Below are 14,242 nucleotides of genomic sequence, written 5' to 3'. Positions count from 1 at the left end.
TGGTGCACTATGATTGTTAGGCACTATGGCTGGCTCTGGTATGGGGGGGCAGTGGTTGGCACTGTAATGGTGCACTATGACTGTTAGGCACTATGGCTGGCTCTGGTATGGGGGGCAGTGGTTGGCACTGTAATGGTGCACTATGACTGTTAGGCACTATGGCTGGCTCTGGTATGGGGGGCAGTGGTTGGCACTGTAATGGTGCACTATGACTGTTAGGATGGCACTATGGCTGGCTCTGGTATGGGGGGCAGTGGTTGGCACTGTAATGGTGCACTATGACTGTTAGGCACTATGGCTGGCTCTGGTATGGGGGTATGGGGGGGCAGTGGTTCTCACTCTAATGGTGCACTATGATTGTTAGGCACTATGGCTGGCTCTGGTATGGGGGGCAGTGGTTGGCACTGTAATGATGCACGATGACTGTTAGGATGGCACTATGGCTGGCTCTGGTATGGGGGGCAGTGGTTGGCACTGTAATGGTGCACTATGACTGTTAGGCACTATGGCTGGCTCTGGTATGGGGGTATGGGGGGGCAATGGTTCTCACTCTAATGGTGCACTATGATTGTTAGGCACTATGGCTGGCTCTGGTATGGGGGGCAGTGGTTGGCACTGTAATGGTGCACGATGACTGTTAGGATGGCACTATGGCTGGCTCTGGTATAGGGGGCAGTGGTTGGCACTGTAATGGTGCACTATGACTGTTAGGCACTATGGCTGGCTCTGGTATGGGGGGCAGTGGTTCTCACTGTAATGGTGCACAATGACTGTTAGGCACTATGGCTGGCTCTGGTATGGGGGGCAGTGGTTCTCACTCTAATGGTGCACTATGATTGTTAGGCACTATGGCTGGCTCTGGTATGGGGGGCAGTGGTTGGCACTGTAATTGTACACTATGACTGTTAGGCACTATGGCTGGTTCTGGTATGGGGGCAGTGGTTGGCACTGTAATGGTGCACTATGACTGTTAGGCACTATGGCTGGCTCTGGTATGGGGGGCAGTGGTTCTCACTCTAATGGTGCACTATGACTGTTAGGCACTATGGCTGGCTCTGGTATGAGGGCAGTGGTTTTCACTCTAATGGTGCACTATGACTGTTAGGCACTATGGCTGGCTCTGGTATGAGGGCAGTGGTTGGCACTGTAATGGTGCACTATGACTGTTAGGCACTATGGCTGGCTCTGGTATGAGGTCAGTGGTTGGCACTGTAATGGTGCACTATGACTGTTAGGCACTATGGCTGGCTCTGGTATGGGGCAGTGGTTCTCACTCTAATGGTGCACTATGACTGTTAGGCACTATGGCTGGCTCTGGTATGAGGGCAGTGGTTGGCACTGTAATGGTGCACTATGACTGTTAGGCACTATGGCTGGCTCTGGTATGGGGGGCAGTGGTTGGCACTGTAATGGTGCACTATGACTGTTAGGCACTATGGCTGGCTCTGGTATGGGGGGCAGTGGTTCTCACTCTAATGGTGCACTATGATTGTTAGGCACTATGGCTGGCTCTGGTATGGGGGGCAGTGGTTGGCACTGTAATGGTGCACGATGACTGTTAGGATGGCACTATGGCTGGCTCTGGTATAGGGGGCAGTGGTTGGCACTGTAATGGTGCACTATGACTGTTAGGCACTATGGCTGGCTCTGGTATGAGGGCAGTGGTTCTCACTGTAATGGTACACTGACTGTTAGGCACTATGGCTGGTTCTGGTATGGGGGCAGTGGTTCTCACTGTAATGGTACACTGACTGTTAGGCACTATGGCTGGTTCTGGTATGGGGGCAGTGGTTGGCACTGTAATGGTGCGCTATGACTGTTAGGCACTATGGCTGGCTCTGGTATGGGGGGCAGTGGTTCTCACTGTAATGGTGCACTATGGCTGGCTCTGGTATGGGGGCAGTGGTTCTGACTGTAATGGTGCACTATGACTGTTAGGCACTATGGCTGGCTCTGGTATGAGGGCAGTGGTTGGCACTGTAATGGTGCACTATGACTGTTAGGCACTATGGCTGGCTCTGGTATGGGGCAGTGGTTCTCACTGTAATGGTGCACTATGACTGTTAGGCACTATGGCTGGCTCTGGTATGGGGGCAGTGGTTCTCACTCTAATGGTGCACTATGACTGTTAGGCACTATGGCTGGCTCTGGTATGAGGGCAGTGGTTCTCACTCTAATGGTGCACTATGACTGTTAGGCACTATGGCTGGCTCTGGTATGGGGGGCAGTGGTTGGCACTGTAATGGTGCACTATGACTGTTAGGCACTATGGCTGGCTCTGGTATGGGGGCAGTGGTTCTCACTGTAATGGTGCACTATGACTGTTAGGCACTATGGCTGGCTCTGGTATGGGGGCAGTGGTTCTCACTCTAATGGTGCACTATGACTGTTAGGCACTATGGCTGGCTCTGGTATGAGGTCAGTGGTTGGCACTGTAATGGTGCACTATGACTGTTAGGCACTATGGCTGGCTCTGGTATGAGGGCAGTGGTTGGCACTGTAATGGTGCACTATGACTGTTAGGCACTATGGCTGGCTCTGGTATGAGGGCAGTGGTTGGCACTGTAATGGTGCACTATGACTGTTAGGCACTATGGCTGGCTCTGGTATGAGGGCAGTGGTTGGCACTGTAATGGTGCACTATGACTGTTAGGCACTATGGCTGGCTCTGGTATGAGGTCAGTGGTTGGCACTGTAATGGTGCACTATGACTGTTAGGCACTATGGCTGGCTCTGGTATGGGGCATCTCTGGTGTCTGAGACTGTCATTCTTGTCTTTAGAGGATACATGTCACTGCCCGTACATGCACCAGACTGCGGCTCCATGACTTCACACTAAGGACAAGTATTTGTTGCAGACATTTCTGCATCAAAAATGTGTCTCTTGGCAGGAAAAATGCTGCATAAAAAATGCATTTTTTTCCAAATCAATAAAAAGGGGGGAAAATACTGAAAGAAGCGACTATGCAAATACAAAACTGCTTCAAGTCTGCAAGGAAAAAATAAGCAGCGTGTGAACGCGACGTCAGGAATCTCGCCCACTCTGCTGGTACTAAAAATGCTGCAGTCTGTGTCAAAAACGCAGCAAATACTTCACGTGTGCACAGACCCTTATCGGGACATATGCAGTTACAAGGCCATGTTCACACGCAGCGGTTTTGCAGCGTTTATTTTATGCAATTAAAAGCTGATTTTTACCGGACCGGCAGAACATACGAGAGCTCAGAAATATCCACAACTGGAATTTATTTTTCCTGACTCAAATTGAAATCTGCAGATTCAATTCTTTCAGCGTTTTTGCAGTTTTTCCACTCATAGAAAGCAATGAGAAAGTGAAAAAACTGTTTTTTTGTGGCGTTTCCAGTGGGGTTTTTGGCAAATAAAACTAACTTTATTAAACATGTACCGGAGATAAAGCACAGATGTAAACAAAAAAACCCTGCAAAAAACAGGACAAAAACGCTGCACAAGGGGCATCCTGAATGCAGGTTATGGCTTAAGAAAAAATCGCTGCGTGTGAACACGGCCTGACACAGGTATGACGTCTCTCTATCATCACTAGTCCTATCTGGCTCTACGGCGTCAGGGGTCCTCGCTCTCCGCTCCCTCGTTACTCGCCTTTCTCGCCTTCATTTTCTTTATCTAAATATCAGAAAATAAAGTAAGAAGAAAAGATGAACAAAGAAACAAAGTATCAGCGGTGGCCAAAGTAACAGCCTGCGACCGCCACTGATCACTAAGGATTCTCCATCAGTCACCAAGAAGAACGTCAACAAAGGATAAAAGCCCCAACTGTAACCGCTCTGCTTATTAATACCCCTCATATCTGCCCCAGATTACTACTGCTAATACCCAAGAGACCCCCGGACTGTGCCTGACCCCCTCCTTACTAATACCCCTCATACCTGCCCCAGATTACTACTGCTAATACCCGAGAGACCCCCGGACTGTGCCTGACCCCCTCCTTATTAATACCCCTCATACATGCCCCAGATTACTACTGCTAATACCACAGAGACCCCCGGACTGTGCCTGACCCCTCCTTATTAATACCCCTCATACCTGCCCCAGATTACTACTGCTAATACCCGAGAGACCCCCGGACTGTGCCTGACCCCTCCTTATTAATACCCCTCATACCTGCCCCACATTACTACTGCTAATACCCGAGAGACCCCCGGACTGTGCCTGACCCCCCCCCTTATTAATACCCCTCATACCTGCCCCAGATTACTACTGCTAATACCTGAGAGACCCCCAGACTGTGCCTGACCCCCTCCTTATTAATACCCCTCATACCTGCCCCAGATTACTACTGCTAATACCCGAGAGACCCCCAGACTGTGCCTGACCCCTCCTTATTAATACCCCTCATACCTGCCCCAGATTACTACTGCTAATACCCGAGAGACCCCCGGACTGTGCCTGACCCCTCCTTATTAATACCCCTCATACCTGCCCCACATTACTACTGCTAATACCCGAGAGACCCCAGGACTGTGCCTGACCCCCTCCTTATTAATACCCCTCATACCTGCCCCACATTACTACTGCTAATACCCGAGAGACCCCCGGACTGTGCCTGACCCCCTCCTTATTAATACCCCTCACACCTGCCCCAGATTACTACTGCTAATACCTGAGAGACCCCCGGACTGTGCCTGACCCCCTCCTTATTAATACCCCTCATACCTGCCCCACATTACTACTGCTAATACCCGAGAGACCCCAGGACTGTGCCTGACCCCCTCCTTATTAATACCCCTCATACCTGCCCCAGATTACTACTGCTAATACCCAAGAGACCCCCGAATGGTGCCTGACCCCTCCTTATTAATAGCCCTTATACCTGCCCCAGATTACTACTGCTAACACCCGAGAGACCCCCGGACTGTGCCTGACCCCCTCCTTATTAATACCCCCCCATACCTGCCCCAGATTACTACTGCTAATACCCGAGAGACCCGATGACTGTGCCTGACCCCCTCCTTATTAATACCCCTCATACCTGCCCCAGATTACTACTGCTAACACCCGAGAGACCCCCCGGACTGTGCCTGACCCCCTCCTTATTAATACCCCTCATACCTGACCCAGATCACTACTGCTAATACCCGAGAGACCCCCGGACTGTGCCTGACCCCCTCCTTATTAATACCCCTCATACCTGCCCCAGATTACTACTGCTAATACCCGAGAGACCCCCGGACTGTGCCTGACCCCTCCTTATTAATACCCCTCATACCTGCCCCAGATTACTACTGCTAATACCCGAGAGACCCCCGGACTGTGCCTGAACCCCTCCTTATTAATACCCCTCATACCTGCCCCAGATTACTACTGCTAATACCCGAGAGACCTCCGGACTGTGCCTGACCCCTCCTTATTAATACCCCTCATACCTGCCCCACATTACTACTGCTAATACCCGAGAGACCCCCGGACTGTGCCTGACCCCCTCCTTATTAATACCCCTCATACCTGCCCCACATTACTACTGCTAATACCCGAGAGACCCCCGGACTGTGCCTGACCCCCTCCTTATTAATACCCCTCATACCTGCCCCAGATTACTACTGCTAATACCCGAGAGACCCCCGGACTGTGCCTGACCCCTCCTTATTAATACCCCTCATACCTGCCCCACATTACTACTGCTAATACCCGAGAGACCCCCGGACTGTGCCTGACCCCCTCCTTATTAATACCCCTCATACCTGCCCCACATTACTACTGCTAATACCCGAGAGACCCCCGGACTGTGCCTGACCCCTCCTTATTAATACCCCTCATACCTGTCCCAGATTACTACTGCTAACACCCGAGAGACCCCCAGACTGTGCCTGACCCCCTCCTTATTAATACCCCTCATACCTGCCCCAGATTACTACTGCTAATACCCGAGAGACCCCCAGATTGTGCCTGACCCCTCCTTATTAATACCCCTCATACCTGCCCCACATTACTACTGCTAATACCCGAGAAACCCCCGGACTGTGCCTGACCCCCTCCTTATTAATACCCCTCATACCTGCCCCAGATTACTACTGCTAATACCCGAGAGACCCCCGGACTGTGCCTGACCCCCTCCTTATTAATACCCCTCATACCTGCCCCAGATTACTACTGCTAATTCCTGAGAGACCCCCGGACTGTGCCTGATCCCCTCCTTATTAATATTCCTCATACCTCCCCACATCACTACTGCTAGTAACTGAGTGACCCCTGGACTGTGCCTACTTTGCTTTCTCCTCTCAGTCCTCCTGTTTCTGGATACTATCTCCTCTCAGTCGCCCAGTTTCTGGCCACTTTCTCCTCTCAGTCCCCCGGTTACAGGCCACCGTCCTCCCTCTCAGTCCTGCAGATTTTGGCAGCCATCCTCCCTCTCAGTCCCCCGGTTTCTGGTCGCCGTCCTCCCTCTCAGTCCAACCGGTTTCTGGCCGCCGTCCTCCCTCTCAGACCCCATTTCTGGCTGCCGTCCTACCTCTCAGTCCCCCGGTTTCTGGCCGCCGTCCTCCCTCTCAGTCCTCCTGTTTCTTGCTGCCGTCCTCCCTCTCAGTCCCCCCGGTTTCTGGCCGCCGTCCTCCCTCTCAGTCCCCATTTCTGGCTGCCGTCCTCCCTCTCAGTCCTCCTGTTTCTGGCCGCCGTCATCCCTCTCAGTCCTCCTGTTTCTTGCTGCCGTCCTCCCTCTCAGTCCTCCTGTTTCTGGCCGCCGTCATCCCTCTCAGTCCTCGTGTTTCTGGCCGCCGTCCTCCCTCTCAGTCCTCCTGTTTCTGGCCGCCGTCATCCCTCTCAGTCCCCCGGTTTCTGGCCGCCGTCCTCTCTCTCAGTCCCCGTTTCTGGCTGCCGTCCTCCCTCTCAGTCCCCCGGTTTCTGGCTGCCGTCCTCTCTCTCAGTCCCCCGGTTTCTGGCCGCCGTCCTCCCTCTCAGTCTCCGTTTCTGCCCGCCGTCCTCCCTCTCAGTCCCCGTTTCTGCCCGCCAGTAATCTGGGGCAGGTATGAGGGGTATTAATAAGGAGGGGGTAAGGCACAGTCCGGGGGTCTCTCGGGTATTAGCAGTAGTAATCTGGGGCAGGTATGAGGGGTATTAATAAGGAGGGGTCAGGCACAGTCCGGGGGCCTCTCAGTCCCCCGGTTTCTGGCCGCCGTCCTCCCTCTCAGTTCCCCGTTTACTGCCCGCCGTCCTCCCTCTCAGTCCCCCGGTTACTGTCCGCCGTCCTCCCTCTCAGTCCCCCGGTTACTGGCCGCCGTCCTCCCACTCAGTCCCCCGGTTACTGCCCGCCGTCCTCCCTCTCAGTTCCACGGTTACTGCCCGCCGTCCTCCCTCTCAGTCCCCCTGTTTCTGGCCGCCGTCCTCCCTCTCAGTCCGCCTGTTTCTGGCTGCTGTCCCACCTCTCAGCCCCCCGGTTTCTGGCCGCCGTTCTCCCTCTCAGTCCCCCGGTTTCTGGCCGCCGTCCTCCCCCTCAGCCCCCCGGTTTCTGGCAGCCGTCCCCCCTCTCAGTCCGCCTGTTTCTGGCAGCCGTCCCCCCTCTCAATCCCCCGGTTTCTGGCAGCCGTCCCCCCTCTCAGTCCCCCGGTTTCTGGCAGCCGTCCCCCCCCTCAGCCCCCCGGTTTCTGGCCGCCGTCCTCCCTCTCAGTCCCCCGGTTTCTGGCAGCCGTCCCCCCTCTCAGTCCCCCGGTTTCTGGCAGCCGTCCCCCCTCTCAGTCCCCCGGTTTCTGGCAGCCGTCCTCCCTCTCAGTCCCCCGGTTTCTGGCAGCCGTCCCCCCCCTCAGCCCCCCCGGTTTCTGGCCGCCGTCCCCCCTCTCAGTCCCCCGGTTTCTGGCCGCCGTCCCCCCCCTCAGCCCCCCGGTTTCTGGCCGCCGTCCTCCCTCTCAGTCCGCCTGTTTCTGGCAGCCGTCCCCCCCCCTCAGCCCCCCGGTTTCTGGCCGCCGTCCTCCCTCTCAGTCCGCCTGTTTCTGGCCGCCGTCCTCCCTCTCAGTCCGCCTGTTTCTGGCCGCCGTCCTCCCTCTCAGTCCGCCTGTTTCTGGCCGCCGTCCTCCCTCAGTCCCCCGGTTTCTGGCAGCCGTCCCCCCCCTCAGCCCCCCGGTTTCTGGCAGCCGTCCTCCCTCTCAGCCCCCCGGTTTCTGGCCGCCGTCCTCCCTCTCAGCCCCCCGGTTTCTGGCCGCCGTCCTCCCTCTCAGCCCCCTGGTTTCTGGCCGCCGTCCTCCCTCTCAGCCCCCCGGTTTCTGGCCGCCGTCCTCCCTCTCAGTCCCCCGGTTACTGTCCGCCGTCCTCCCTCTCAGTCCCCCGGTTACTGGCCGCCGTCCTCCCACTCAGTCCCCCGGTTACTGCCCGCCGTCCTCCCTCTCAGTTCCACGGTTACTGCCCGCCGTCCTCCCTCTCAGTCCCCCTGTTTCTGGCCGCCGTCCTCCCTCTCAGTCCGCCTGTTTCTGGCTGCTGTCCCACCTCTCAGCCCCCCGGTTTCTGGCCGCCGTCCTCCCTCTCAGTCCCCCGGTTTCTGGCCGCCGTCCTCCCCCTCAGCCCCCCGGTTTCTGGCAGCCGTCCCCCCTCTCAGTCCGCCTGTTTCTGGCAGCCGTCCCCCCTCTCAGTCCCCCGGTTTCTGGCAGCCGTCCCCCCTCTCAGTCCCCCGGTTTCTGGCAGCCGTCCCCCCCCTCAGCCCCCCGGTTTCTGGCCGCCGTCCTCCCTCTCAGTCCCCCGGTTTCTGGCAGCCGTCCCCCCTCTCAGTCCCCCGGTTTCTGGCAGCCGTCCCCCCTCTCAGTCCCCCGGTTTCTGGCAGCCGTCCTCCCTCTCAGTCCCCCGGTTTCTGGCAGCCGTCCCCCCCCTCAGCCCCCCCGGTTTCTGGCCGCCGTCCCCCCTCTCAGTCCCCCGGTTTCTGGCCGCCGTCCCCCCCCTCAGCCCCCCGGTTACTGCCCGCCGTCCTCCCTCTCAGTCCGCCTGTTTCTGGCAGCCGTCCCCCCTCTCAGTCCCCCGGTTTCTGGCCGCCGTCCCCCCCCTCAGCCCCCCGGTTTCTGGCAGCCGTCCCCCCCCCTCAGCCCCCCGGTTTCTGGCCGCCGTCCTCCCTCTCAGTCCGCCTGTTTCTGGCCGCCGTCCTCCCTCAGTCCCCCGGTTTCTGGCAGCCGTCCTCCCTCTCAGCCCCCCGGTTTCTGGCCGCCGTCCTCCCTCTCAGCCCCCCGGTTTCTGGCCGCCGTCCTCCCTCTCAGCCCCCCGGTTTCTGGCCGCCGTCCTCCCTCTCAGCCCCCCGGTTTCTGGCCGCCGTCCTCCCTCTCAGCCCCCCGGTTTCTGGCCGCCGTCCTCCCTCTCAGCCCCCCGGTTTCTGGCCGCCGTCCTCCCTCTCAGTCCCCCGGTTTCTGGCCGCCGTCCTCCCTCTCAGCCCCCCGGTTTCTGGCCGCCGTCCCCCCATTCCTCCTCTCCCCTCGTTCTCACCATGTTGCTGCTTTACTCTCGCTGCAGCGTCCTAGTTGCCATAGAGACCGCGGGGCCTTCTGGGAGCTCGGCGCAGCCGGTGACGTCATCGGGAGGCGCCTTGTTGTTGCCGGAAGTCGGTAATTAGAGGTCAGTGCGCGGTGAGACAGCAGCGGCCCCAAATCCCGCCTGTCCGCCCCCCGGTTACACCGCCGCCGGGGCATGCTGGGAGTTGTAGTCTCAGCACTGATTTGTCAGATTCCACAATAAAGTGGAATTGTGTCAGTTATTGTTTTCATTTATTCAACACTGATTAGCTGCAGCCTTCTTGTGTGGTCTAACCCGAGAATCTCTGAGCGCTGCAGCCAATCACTGGTCACCAGTAGGGCACAGAGTATGGAGGGAGAGGGCTGACCGGGGGCAGGATCAAATACGGGTAGTTTTGGTCTCGTTAAGAGGAAGAAGTCGAAAACCTGTGGCCGCGGTGCTCGGGCTATCGGACTGGCCGGGGTATTGGACTGTGGTGTTCGGACTGGCTGCGGTGCTCGGATTGTGGTGCTCGGACTGGCCGCGGTGCTCGGACTGGCCGCGGTGCTCGGACTGCCCACGATGCTCGGACTGGCCGCAGTGCTCGGACTGCCCACGATGCTCGGACTGGCCGCGGTGCTCGGACTGCCCACGATGCTTGGACTGGCCACGGTGCTCGGACTGCCCACGATGCTCGGACTGGCCGCAGTGCTCGGACTGCCCACGATGCTCGGACTGGCCGCGGTGCTCGGACTGCCCACGATGCTCGGACTGCCCACGATGCTCGGACTGGCCGCGGTGCTCGGACTGCCCACGATGCTCGGACTGGCCGCAGTGCTCGGACTGCCCACGATGCTCGGACTGGCCGCGGTGCTCGGATTGCCCACGATGCTCGGACTGGCCACGGTGCTCGGACTGCCCACGATGCTCGGACTGGCCGCGGTGCTCGGACTGCCCACGATGCTCGGACTGCCCACGATGCTCGGACTGCCCACGGTGCTTGGACTGCCCACGATGCTCGGACTGGCCGCGGTGCTCGGACTGCCCACGATGCTCAGACTGGCCGCGGTGCTCGGACTGCCCACGGTGCTTGGACTGTGGTGTTCAGACTGGCCGCGGTGCTCGGACTGCCCACGGTGCTTGGACTGTGGTGTTCAGACTGGCCGCAGTGCTCGGACTGCCCACGATGCTCGGACTGGCCGCGGTGCTCGGACTGCCCACGATGCTCGGACTGGCCGCGGTGCTCGGACTGCCCACGATGCTTGGACTGGCCACGGTGCTCGGACTGCCCACGATGCTCGGACTGGCCGCAGTGCTCGGACTGCCCACGATGCTCGGACTGGCCGCGGTGCTCGGACTGCCCACGATGCTCGGACTGCCCACGATGCTCGGACTGGCCGCGGTGCTCGGACTGCCCACGATGCTCGGACTGGCCGCAGTGCTCGGACTGCCCACGATGCTCGGACTGGCCGCGGTGCTCGGATTGCCCACGATGCTCGGACTGGCCACGGTGCTCGGACTGCCCACGATGCTCGGACTGGCCGCGGTGCTCGGACTGCCCACGATGCTCGGACTGCCCACGATGCTCGGACTGCCCACGGTGCTTGGACTGCCCACGATGCTCGGACTGGCCGCGGTGCTCGGACTGCCCACGATGCTCAGACTGGCCGCGGTGCTCGGACTGCCCACGGTGCTTGGACTGTGGTGTTCAGACTGGCCGCGGTGCTCGGACTGCCCACGGTGCTTGGACTGTGGTGTTCAGACTGGCCGCAGTGCTCGGACTGCCCACGATGCTCGGACTGGCCGCGGTGCTCGGATTGCCCACGATGCTCGGACTGGCCACGGTGCTCGGACTGCCCACGATGCTCGGACTGGCCGCGGTGCTCGGACTGCCCACGATGCTCGGACTGCCCACGATGCTCGGACTGCCCACGGTGCTTGGACTGCCCACGATGCTCGGACTGGCCGCGGTGCTCGGACTGCCCACGATGCTCAGACTGGCCGCGGTGCTCGGACTGCCCACGGTGCTTGGACTGTGGTGTTCAGACTGGCCGCGGTGCTCGGACTGCCCACGATGCTCGGACTGGCCGCGGTGCTCGGACTGCCCACGATGCTCGGACTGCCCGCGGTGCTCGGACTGGCCTCAGTGCTCGGACTGTGGTGTTCGGACTGGCCGCGGTGCTCGGACTGTGGTGCTCGGACTGCCCACGGTGCTTGGACTGTGGTGTTCAGACTGGCCGCGGTGCTCGGACTGCCCACGATGCTCGGACTGGCCGCGGTGCTCGGACTGCCCACGATGCTCAGACTGCCCACGATGCTCGGACTGCCCACGATACTCGGACTGCCCACGGTGCTCGGACTGGCCACGGTGCTTGGACTGCCCACGATGCTCGGACTGGCCACGGTGCTCGGACTGCGCACGATGCTCGGACTGGCCGCGGTGCTCGGACTGTCCACTATGCTCAGACTGGCCGCGGTGCTCAGACTGGCCGCGGTGCTCAGACTGGCCGCGGTGCTCGGACTGCCCACGGTGCTTGGACTGTGGTGTTCAGACTGATCGCGGTGCTCGGACTGCCCACGATGCTCGGACTGGCCGCGGTGCTCGGACTGGCCGCGGTGCTCGGACTGGCCGCGGTGCTCGGACTGCCCACGATGCTCGGACTGCCCGCGGTGCTCGGACTGGCCTCAGTGCTCGGACTGTGGTGTTCGGACTGGCCGCGGTGCTCGGACTGGTCGCTGTGCTTGGTCTGGCCGGGGTCCTCTGGCCGCGGTGTTCGGACTGGCCGCGGTGCTTGGACTGCCCACGGTGCTTGGACTGGCCGCGGTGCTCGGGCTGTGGTGTTCGGACTGGCCGCGGTGCTCGGACTGGTCGCTGTGCTTGGTCTGGCCGGGGTCCTCTGGCCACAGTGCTCGGACTGTGGTGTTTGGACTGGCCGGGGTATTGGACTGGCCGCGGCTCTCCGGACCCAAGTGCGACCGATTCATGTCTTTCACCCGCCCAGTCCGAACACTGCAGCTGACCTCCGCCGTCTGACTGCGCCCTGACCATTAGAAACGTCACGCAACAGGATTTTATTTGCTGCAAACAATTAGCGTCTTGTTAACAAGTGACATATGGTGAATTAGGCGAAAACATTCTGGATTCCCCAAATCCCCCCGTAATGCTGAACCAAATGAATAAAAGATATAAACAAGTTCACATAAAACAGTCGCCGAGTAAATAAGGAACGAGGCGTAAATAATTATTGGGTACAATTTTATTCAAGGAAAAAGGCGCAAAAGTAACGATGAATCGACTCCTGTGACTCCCAAAAGAAAAAGTTAATAAAAGTTGATTAATAAGTTCTAATTACCCAGAAATCGTCGTATCGAGAAATGCAACTTATCGTCCAAGACGAGAAAAAATGCAAAAGTTCTGTCTTCAGTATGCAATGATGGGAGAGCGGGCGGCAGGGAGCGTCCCCACCAGTCCTTACAGTTTACGCTGTGGGTTTTCGTGATCCGCCGCGCAGATTTCCTGCAGACGGTTTCTCCGCGTATTCGCCGGTGGTCTCGCCTTCCTCCTCACACCCATCTGCTTCTTTTTCAGCTGCGCCCTCCATGATGTGCTGACCGCAGAGCTCCGTCCCTCAGGTGTGGACATGGCGAATCCTTTGCGAGGAGAGGTTGTGCAGCTGTACAAGAACGTAAGCCCCCAGAAATGACCACTTCCTTAGCGTGCTCATCCAGAGCCTGCTGACTCATGAATATAGCATGCCAGTTTCTACTGCTACAGACAGACCTGACCTGTGGTTTGTCCTGAGCACGTCTTTACGTGAATAGGATTTTAGGCCTGCAGTGAAGACTGACTCAGCACAGGTTGGACGCCGCCGTAGCTGTACATAATGTAGATTTATTCACCAGCTGGGTGCTGCCCCCTGCTGGCACTGATTAGTGGGTGTCAGCTCATCGTCCGACAGCTTTCCTCCCCTGTATAAGACCATCCATCTTTCTCGTCCGCAGCTTCTCTTCTTGGGACGAGAATACCCGAAAGGTGAAGTCTTCTTCAAGGAGCGACTGAAGAAAGCCTTCATGAAGAACAAGGACGTCAGCGACCCGGAGAAGATCCAGGAACTCATCTCTCGGGGGGAGTTCGTCATTAAAGAGCTGGAAGCGTTATATTTCCTGCGCAAGTACCGTGCGATGAAGCAGCGATACTACGAGGACGGCCCCGGATCCTAGAAAATGAGGATGTGAACCAAAGCGCAGAAGTGGTCGGGCGGCCAGAGGGAAAGTCCATGTGCCGTTCATCCCGTCGAGGATACGCGCGACTGTGGCCGAGACGCAGATCGTGGTTTACTGCAGCAACATCGCAGCACAAGGAGCGAAGTCACAATGTAACGAGCAACATCCAGCGAGAAGTGAGGGGTCCGTGGGCTCCTGACTCTTCACCGCTCGCTCGTCCTCTGCACTTACTGCGCTGTGATGTCGCAGCAGCAAATAGAAACCCGTTTCTTGGTCAAAGTCACCGCGTAGCCCCGGGCCAAGTGCATTATGGTAAATTGGTAAAAGACAAAAATAGCCTGCTGATCGTCTGCAGGGAAGAGCGATGGGTAATAAAGCTCAATCACTGCACTCCGAGGTCTCGGCTCCCTCTATTCCTCTGCTTTCTGTCACGGACTACAATTGTTTACATTCAGAGGCCTGAGCACATTCTGACCTAATACTGAACATGTAAATTGCCCCTAAACATGTAAATAGCCCCTTCAGAGAGGAAGAGGACTAGAACAATAGCGCCACCTATTGGAAGCAGCAATCCTAACAGTCCAAAACG

General features: G+C 58.2%; 2 protein-coding genes across 4 annotated transcripts in view; one reads left to right on the top strand and one right to left on the bottom strand.

Moving 5' to 3' along the window:
* Positions 1-9,557, bottom strand: part of DNAI7 (dynein axonemal intermediate chain 7) — a 40,153-nt gene extending 30,596 nt beyond the window's left edge. For 2 of the 3 annotated variants that reach the window (XM_077267191.1, XM_077267192.1), the window contains exon 1: positions 9,424-9,557. In XM_077267191.1, coding sequence (XP_077123306.1) covers positions 9,424-9,426 — 3 coding nt within the window. In that variant the 5' untranslated portion in view covers positions 9,427-9,557. Of the gene's footprint in view, positions 1-3,618; positions 3,643-9,423 lie in introns of all 3 variants that reach the window. The other variant, XM_077267190.1, reaches the window with a different exon arrangement.
* Positions 9,481-14,042, top strand: ETFRF1 (electron transfer flavoprotein regulatory factor 1). The gene is made up of 3 exons (XM_077267200.1): positions 9,481-9,552; positions 13,019-13,115; positions 13,432-14,042. Exons 2-3 carry the CDS (start codon positions 13,071-13,073, stop codon positions 13,648-13,650), a joined length of 264 nt encoding a protein of 87 aa, XP_077123315.1. The 5' UTR covers positions 9,481-9,552; positions 13,019-13,070; the 3' UTR covers positions 13,651-14,042.
* The last annotated feature ends 200 nt before the right edge of the window (positions 14,043-14,242 follow it).

Source organism: Ranitomeya variabilis, chromosome 5, assembly GCF_051348905.1.
Source record: "Ranitomeya variabilis isolate aRanVar5 chromosome 5, aRanVar5.hap1, whole genome shotgun sequence".
NCBI classification, from domain to species: Eukaryota; Metazoa; Chordata; class Amphibia; order Anura; family Dendrobatidae; genus Ranitomeya; species Ranitomeya variabilis.
This window is presented reverse-complemented; position numbering and strand designations above follow the sequence as displayed.

Excerpts from the sequence above, each read along its gene's own strand:
- ETFRF1 (XM_077267200.1), top strand. The coding sequence starts at position 13,071 with ATGGCGAATCCTTTGCGAGGAGAGGTTGTGCAGCTGTACAAGAAC. Across the intron at positions 13,116-13,431 it reads TTGTGCAGCTGTACAAGAAC|CTTCTCTTCTTGGGACGAGA; the intron begins GTAAGCCCCCAG and ends TCTCGTCCGCAG.